General features: G+C 41.7%; 1 protein-coding gene across 1 annotated transcript; it reads left to right on the forward strand.

Annotated features, from left to right (window-relative positions):
• The first annotated feature begins 2,949 nt into the window (after positions 1–2,949).
• Positions 2,950–8,787, forward strand: LOC130457006 (DLA class II histocompatibility antigen, DR-1 beta chain-like). The gene is made up of 5 exons (XM_056814845.1): positions 2,950–3,079; positions 5,798–6,064; positions 6,707–6,988; positions 7,381–7,491; positions 7,978–8,787. Exons 1-5 carry the CDS (start codon positions 2,998–3,000, stop codon positions 8,007–8,009), a joined length of 774 nt encoding a protein of 257 aa, XP_056670823.1. The 5' UTR covers positions 2,950–2,997; the 3' UTR covers positions 8,010–8,787.
• Positions 8,788–9,026: the final 239 nt, after the last annotated feature.

Below are 9,026 nucleotides of genomic sequence, written 5' to 3' on the forward strand. Positions count from 1 at the left end.
ACAAGAATCAGTAAAAGGCATGGAGAGGAGTGACAGTGGCAATGGTTATTGTCAGGGACCCCCAGCATCTACAAGGGTGGTCAAAATCTTTGTCCACCTGAGGTAGACAAGAAAGTAATTATCAGGGTCTGAAATAAGCCTATCCTTTAGTGAATTTATGAGATTTGAGGTAGCTGAGTTAAATATTCCCTTTCAGGTCTGTTTAAAAGTGATCACTAGATGGTTATATATGGATATAAAAATAAATTTTCAATATTTACCTTAAAGTTATAGTGAGGATAGTTCAGAAATAATCTGAAGATCTCATTCTTTTTAGTTATTGTCCCAGTTTTCTGTTTTATAGTGTTCTTACTATCACTGCCAAAATACACTTTGAACTGGCATAAACATTTATTTTTCTTTTGAACCCTTACTTTTCTATCTTAGTAACCATAACAATTCTAAAGACAAAGGGCTAGGCAAATGGGGTTAAATAACTTGCCATAGATCACACAGCTAGGAACTGTCTGAGGTAATATTTGAACCCAGGTCCTCCTGACTCCAGTCTTGGCACTCTATCCACTGTGCCATCTAGCAGTCCCCACAAATTTTTATTATGAGGGGTTCAGTGATTTAGTTTCAGTTAATTGGTTTAGTGAATTTGTTTATATAATTCTGGTTTGGTAAAAAAAAAATCTGGTTCTCAAATCATTCTTCTTTTTGGTCCCTCAGATTCTGGTTCAAATCTTTCTGATAAAAAAAATCACTCTAAAATATTGCATCTAGACTGTGTGTTTCTTCTAAAGACATGACAATAATGTGTCCCCTAGATTTGGAAAAGATTCTTTTCAAGGAATTTGAATTGTCAATTTTTTAAAAATATCTGTGACAATGCAATTTGACCAGATTAACTTTAGGAAATAGATATCTTTGGCCCCAAAAAGAATCCTTTGATTTTAACACTCTGGATGAACTTAGATTGGCAACAGAACATCAATATCTTTAACAGATGACTTATTGATACATTGGGGCAGACCCTGAGAATGAAAAATTCTGCCACAATTTGAAAAGGTTGCCAAATAATTGGCTTTGGCCCCCATCTCTACAGATGTATCTATGTGCTTTGATAATTAGAACATCAACCATCTTATACAAGCAATGAGCTGGGGTCCTGGCTCTGATTCCTGGTACACCCCTGGCTCTTTCCAAAAAATACTGGTGAGGGAGTGGCCTTCTTCCCAAAGGGCCAAATCTAGCAAGTTTCCAACACTTTAAGGAGGAATACCTATTGCTACTAGTGGTCACTATCACCCTGATGCATGTACCCAAAAAGGGAGAGTTCCATGGCTCTATTTGTATCACTGCAAAGCTCCTTACTCTCAGGCTTGACCTAAAAGATGTCCCTCTTTATCAGTCCAATCTCCATTTGGTCCTGGAGAGATGCTGTCTGAGGAGACTCTAAAGGACAACTGGCCATAGGGTATTCTCTTTGCCTTCACCTCATTAGAAGTTTATTTGCTCCGTTATGTCTGCTCTGCCCATTTTGCTGGACTTCTCATTTTCATTCATGTCTGTATTGTTGTTGATAACCAATCTATAGTCAAATTCATCCTTACATCTTAGAAAGTAATACTGTGTATTGGTTCCAAGGCAGAAGAGTGGTAAGGATTAGGCAATGGGGATTAAGTGACTTGTCCAGGTTCACACAGCTGGGAACTGTCTGAGGCCAGAACCTAGGACCTCCTGTCTCTAGGCCTGGCTCTCAATCCACTGAGGCACCCAGGTACTCCTCTAAATATACTTTTGGGGTAGTGTATGATTTTAGTCAGATTCAGAAATCTTTAGGGTTCCCACCTTTTACTGGTGCCGAATCCACATTAGTTTCTCAGTTTCTCTATGAGATACCAGTGAATTACCTTCTTGCAGTTGTTCTAATCTTTAAGGCTTGCATAGCCCTTTTTTAGGACATTACTGTAATGAATGACTTGGAGACCCATTTCTCTGGACTAATGGTCCTTTCAATCAATTGAAATCATATTTTATATCTTCCTGGCTGCAGCTGATAGTGTTTTTAAAGCACTTACCTTCTGTCTTAGAATTGATACTTGGAATCATTTCCAAGGCAGAAGAGCAATAAGGGATAGACATCATTGGGGTTAAGTGGCTTGCCTAGTGTCACATAGCTAGGATGTATTTGAGTCCAGATTTGAACCCAGGACCTCCCATCACCAGACCTGGCTCTCTATCCATGAAGCCACTTAGCTGTACCTAGTGGTTATATTTTTAAGAAAGAGCAGGAAGTTATAAAATAAATTATTATTAATATGTTTATCTGACCCAGGAATATATCTATTTAACTATCTGACTGATGGAATGTGTGCCACTGTTTTATACATATATATGTATGTATATATAAAGAAAAACTACATTGTAGCAACCATGTACAGTTTAGCAGAACCACAGATCACAAAAATTCCTATGTAAATATGTGCTTATCCAATGTTTATACAAGAAACTAGAGAGGTCTCTGAGGTCAGAGTGTGAATACCTTCAAACGCTTCATATTTAATTCTAGGGACAGCCGGGAGACACTGGAGGTATTTGAGCAGGGGAAAGTTTTAGCGATATCATTTTGTCATCATCATCCACTATGGATTCAACAGAGGAGACAGACCAAAGGCTAGCAAGCCAAATAGGAGACTATTGTAATAGTCCAGGGAAGAGGTGTCCTGAGGTCCTTAGTGATTATGAAAGTCTATGAATTCTGTTCTCTTTTTCTACCAGGGAAATTTAAATATTTGGAAAGCTTTCAGATGAAACCTCTGCCTAGGAACTGATGATGTAATTCAGTCCTGAGCTAGATAGATTGGTTCTCTCATCACCAAAGTTACCCATTCCTGAAGCCAACAAGAGTGATCTCAAGTTCTGATTCTGAAAGCTCCCAGGACAGTTCCTAAGGGGTGGGAGCTGTCCTGACTGCCGTTCCTCTGAGTCTCTCGTCCTTTCCTTGTCACCAGGATGCTCCATATGTGGACAAATCTGATTATAAACCTCCTGCTGCTGCTGACTTCTCTGATGGCTACAGGTAGAGACAGCCCAGGTAAGGATTGAGCAGTAGCTCCCAAAGAGCAGAGGTGGAGAAATAAGAGGAACACTCTTCTCCATATGGCTCAGACCAAAGGAAGGGCTGGGAGCAGGTTGGCACTTGGTATGATGGTAAATGAAAGAAGTTGATCTCCAAGGTCCCACCATCCTCTCCCTGAGCTCCCTCCTCCCTTTAACCCTTATTCCAGGAACAGTGTGGCCTTCCATCCCTTCTCAGGATTTCTGAATCCCTCTTCTCCTCATCAAACTCCCATCAAAGTTTTTCTGTCCTCCTAAACGTCTTCACATAGATGATCTCATCTGCTAAACTGACTTCATTGTGGGTGTTCATAGGGGAAGAGCTTTCCTGTTTTGCTTACCCACTCCCTGGAATGACTTCACGATTTGAAAGCCTTGTAAGGAGCCAAAGTGTTTGGAATCCATCGCTAGCCTTTGTGGTTAATGGCAGGCATTGTCTCTGTGCATCCCCTCTAAGGATAGTCAGAATCAGTCTATGAGCTAGAGTAAGCAAGGGCACTGCCCCAGGATGGGATTTCTTTTATGTTCATGATCCCCTGTTAATGGGTTGAAAACATGTTCCAGGTCCAATGTCCCCTAAATCTCCACTTCTCTGTTTCAGTCAGAGATTATTTCCTATTATAACTGACCGATATGCATCCTGACCCTAAATCCCCCACCACTATCACTTGGCTTTTTGTTACTACTCTCAGAATCCAGGAAGCCTTCCTGCAAAAAAAATAGCAGCAATCTGTCAATCAACAAGCACTTATTAAGCCCCTACTATGTGTCTGACACTATCCTAGGTGATGGGGACAGAAAGATAAAACCCAAACTGTCTTATACACTTAAGAGGCTTAGATTCTAACAGAGAAGACAGTTTATAAGGATAGAAATATATACAGAATAAATTTAAAATAAATGTAAGCTATTTCAGGGAGGAGGGGCATTAGCACTTCTGCATACCATAAAGAACTTCATAGACAAAATAGTCTTAGACTTTTGTCTGAAAGTCAGGGACTGTGTGAAGTAGAGATGAGAAGGGGGTGCATTCCAGGCCTGGGGGCAGGTGCCACAAAGGCACCGAGATGAGAGACGTATGTGGAAATGAGAGAAGGACCTTTTGGCTGAACTGGAGAGCAAACGGGTCAAAGTCCAGTAGGAAAAGGGACCACTAAACCAAAAATAACCTTTCCTGCAGGCTACACAATAATTTAGAGAATAATATATTGATATGCTACTTCCTTTATTGTATTTTTACTACTTGCGTTAAATGTTTCACAAATATATTTTAATCTAGTTTTGGCCACACCTGAAGTGTTGTCACATGAGGCTTGAGGTTCATGTCTGACACCTCTGCTGAAGAGTGGGTAAAAAGGAATCTGAAAGGGTAGACAGATAGTAAAAGATTTAAAACTGCAAACAGAGGAGGAACTGTTGTTTTCTTGAGCTAACACGAAGCTATAGAGTTAATTGGGTTGAGGCTGGGATAGGGTGTCAGAGATTGAAATGTTCACAATTTTTCTTTAGCAAAATCATTTTGGTTGATGTACAGAGGCTGGATTAGAGTGAGGAGGGACCATTTAACTATGATTCTTCTGCCTGGAGTGATTAGGCATGGCTTAATAAGGATAGAGATATATGAACTGAGTCTTGACAGATGTTATTAGAAGGTTTGTGAATGTAACTATTTGACAGATATTATTGTTATGAATAGAGATGAAAGATAGGAAATTGCATGTCTGGGAGGAGGATGAACACAGAAGGTAGCAAGTATAAGATCAATAAACAAGCAGTCACTTAGGGCCTGCTATGGGACAGGCACTGGGGATCTAGAGACCAAAAGAAAACAAAATTCAGAAGAGTTCCTGCCCTCAAGGGAAACAGTGGAGATATGCACATATCTTTCTGTCTTTATACCTATCTATATCTACATACAGATTCAGCCTTCCTAGCATGGGAGATAGCCAGTGCAGAGGAATGGAGATAGGAGGTGATGGAGCATGGCATGGGAGGGACAATAAGAAAGCCCTGTAAGAGTGCAGGAGTGTCATAAGGCTTGAAAAGGTAGTTTGGGGTCACCTTGGGAAGACATTGATAAGCCAGACAGAAGAGAATTTAGTATTTTATACTAGAGGTAGCAGGGAGACACTGGAGTTGATTAAGGGACATCATTTTGGCAACTGTGGGGAGAATGGGTTGGAGTAAAAGAGATGTGGGGGTTAGGATGGGAGGGTCTATTAGGAGACAATTGCACTAGCCTAGGAGCTGGACAAAGGTAGTAGATGTGGGGGAATCAGTGGAGAAATATTGAGTTGTGTGGTTCAGAGACTAGGGAAGAGGACTTGGGCTGGATGTTGGCTATAATTTCCTGGGAATGTTTTTGTTGAGTCCATTAGCTGTAGACTTGTTGGGGGAGAGGGGAGGTAGGAAATGGATATGTTGCAAGGCAGGTGGGGGTGCAACTAAGGGAATACTGGCCAGGGTGTTATAAGGTAAGCCTTCTAAGCAACGAATTTGCCATCCAGCTGGGGATAGGGGGGGAGTAGGTAGAGTAAGAGCCAAGAATGGTAGAGCTGGGCATAAGCTCAAAGATCAGTCTGATTCTTAGAGGAGAAGACCATGTGCCTGTAGCTTCCCCCTGCCCATGTCAGCCAGGGTGTGGGGGTGACTTTGGTGCCTGTCAGAGCTAACCAGCCTCTAGGGTACCCCACAGAGCACTTTATGGAGCAAATAAAGAATGAGTGTCACTTCGTCAATGGGACTGAGCACGTGCGGTATATTGGAAAACTCATCTACAACCGCCAAGAGATAGTGTGCTTTGACAGCGACGTAGGAGAGTTTGTGGCCTTGACTGAGCTGGGGCGGCCCATTGCAGAGCTGATGAACAGCCTCCTGGAGGCCCTGGAGCAAGCTCGGGCCCAAGTGTTCATCTGCAGAGACAACTATAGGCTGTTGGAGCCCTTATGGATACAAAGAAGAGGTGAGTGGGGACAACAGAGGGGTGGGGGAGCAAATAGAAAAGGAAAGAAGATGGGGAAGGGAAGGAAAGGAAGATGGAAAGCACAGGGGGAAGATGGGAGAGGAGAAGAGAAGGGAAAGTGAGTAATGAATGGAATATGACAAGAGGGAAGGGCAGAGTGAGGAGAGACTGAAGAAGAGAAGGGAATGGCAAGGGCAAGAGATGAGGGCTTCACCTCTGAGCCACTTTGATTCACAGGGATGTAGTCCTATCTCTGCCTATCCCAAGGTCACTTGGCTTCTGAGTCAGGATGCTCAAGGCCTGAACTATCTCCTATGCAGAGATTTCTTCAGTGGATCTACAGAGGAGATGCTCTGGGAAGGACTATGTGATAAAGATAAGAAGTCACAAAAACTCACCTAACAATGATTTCTCTACATATCCCTAAATCCTAATGATTCCAAGCCATGATCATTTAGCACCACAGACTCAGGGGACTACTTTTTGTTCTCTAAAATGTCCAGTTTAACAGAAACCCTGTTCATATACTGGCCTAAAGAAGAAAGGAGGACCTAGGTCTGGTGCTGGATGAGGTGACAGAGGTGGGGGCTAGACTTGAAAGATATACTCTTGCTCCTTCAGGATTTTTCTTTTATCTTCCAGAGAAGCCTGAAGTGACTGTGTATCCATCAAAGGTGGCTCCCTTAGGACACCCAAACCAACTTGTCTGTTTTGTTACTGGTTTCTATCCTGGTAACATTGAGGTCAAGTGGTTCCTGAATGGTCAGGAGGAGACAGCCGGGGTTATGTCTACAGGCCTGATTAGTAATGGAGACTGGACCTTCCAGATTCTGGTGATACTAGAAATGATCCCCAAGCATGGACATGTCTACACCTGCCAAGTAGAGCACTCCAGCCTTCAGAACCCTATCATTGAGGTCTGGGGTGAGAAGCAGCTCCTGATCTTTCAGACTAAATATTCCTCAGGGCATGGCAGCCTCCAGTTCTGGTCTCCTGTTGCCTTGTCTCCTTCTCTAGGATAGTCTGTACTTTCCCTCAGTGCAACCATCTCATTGCAGTGTTGAGCTAAGGACTATGGAAACTAGGACCTCGACATCTCCAATGACCCCAATAATAGAAGCTAGTCTCTTTTAGGAACTCTATAATCAGCCTATATTTTTCTTTCCTTTGGGATAGAGGAGCTAGGCTTCCCTTCCTCTTATTGTCCCTGAGATTAGATTTAGCGGGATCCCCAACATTTACATCTGCTCACCAGATGGTTCAGAAGGATGGATCCTGAAAGGAAAATTATGATTCTTATTCTGTCTTCTCCCTAGAAGCACCATCCAGATCTGTCCAGAATAAGATGCTGAGTGGAGTTGGGGGCCTCGTGCTGGGACTGGTTTTCTTTGGGGTTGGCTTCACTGTTCACATTAGGAGTCAGAAAGGTGAGAAACTCCCAGGAAAGCCCTGAAGCCTCCATGTTCACTCCAAGGGAGGAAGGAGGGTTTGGATTTTTCTGGACTTTGGACCTGATGCTGAGGTGAGGTGGTCTCTGGCTCTGACTACAGTTCTTTATCACCTTGACTTTAAAAAGAGAGTTGAGGAAGCCAGAACTCAGGGCTCAAAAAAACCTTTGGAGGATTCATTATCACATCTTGTGACATAGCTTTGAGACTATACAGAGGAAATCCCCTATCTCAGTGCCATGCATGCATAAGTGTGCCCACACACATGCCCAGAAGCACAAACTTCTTATTCCGCTTTGCTCAGATGTTCTGCTCTCTTCCCTTTTGTGGATGTAGATTTACTAGTTAAGTTAATGAATGTTTCTATCTGACCTATCTCCCAGGAAACCAAGACCAACAACTAACAGGTAAGTTCCTCCACCCAGGTCAGACTTGATTCTGATAATTACAATCTTTTCTCAATAGGGTTGGAATTTAAGAAAGACTTTGGACCATGAAGGGGAAGATATGCTGCTGCTTATGGACTCTGAGTCCTTTGGATATCATGCCACTGACATCTGATGGTCTTCAACTAACCCCTGAAGCTTTGTGTCCCCTGAGCCTGATGCCTCTCCTCTCCGCATCTCTCCCTAGCACAGAAGCCAACTCAGTTCATTAAAAGTAGTAATATGCTAAAAATCCAAACACACCCATGTCCATAATGTGCCTTGATATCACCTTCTTTTAAATTAATGTTTTATTCCTTGGATTTTCCCTCCTTTTTATTTATAAATATACTCCCTCCCAACTTCCTCTATTTACTAAGACATCACCTGAATCAAAAATGAAAATATATATAGAGAGAATCAACCAATTTAATCCACTTTTTGACAACCTAGACAACATTTCACACTCATGGTCCTCTATCTCTTTGATAGGAGGAAGCAGTTGCATATCCTCCTCCATGACCAAACTTGGTCATTGTAGTTATGCCAAGTATAGTTCCATTTTGTTGCTCTTTTTTGCCTTGATAGCCTCCTCATATTTTATTCTTGGTTCTGCATATTTTACTCTGCATTGGTTCATGTAAATCCTTCCATTTTTTCCTGAATTTCTCATATCCCTTATTTCTAGTCCACATTATGAATGTTTAGCTTTTTCCAAATTGATGACTACCCACTTTCTTTCTAGTTCTTTGTTACCACCATAAAATACACTGTAAATATTTGACCTATGAGATAACCTCCATTTGTGGCCTCTTTTAAGTTATGTATCCAGCAAAAAGATTAAAAATATGAAAACTTTAGTTGATATTTTTGTTCAAATGTTTTCCATAATGCATGAACTATTTCACAACTCCGCTAAGAATGTATCGATGTGGTTCTCATCCTGGAGTTCAACTCTTTCTATCTTTTGTGATTTTTACTAATTTTATGAAGGTGAAATGAAACCTCACAGTTGTTTTTATTTCCCTCATTTATGTCTGTTAGTAGCTTGTTATTCTTTGGAAGAATTTACCCAGATTATTTGACCAC

The sequence above is a fragment of the Monodelphis domestica genome, chromosome 2, assembly GCF_027887165.1.
Source record: "Monodelphis domestica isolate mMonDom1 chromosome 2, mMonDom1.pri, whole genome shotgun sequence".
NCBI lineage: Eukaryota > Metazoa > Chordata > Mammalia > Didelphimorphia > Didelphidae > Monodelphis > Monodelphis domestica.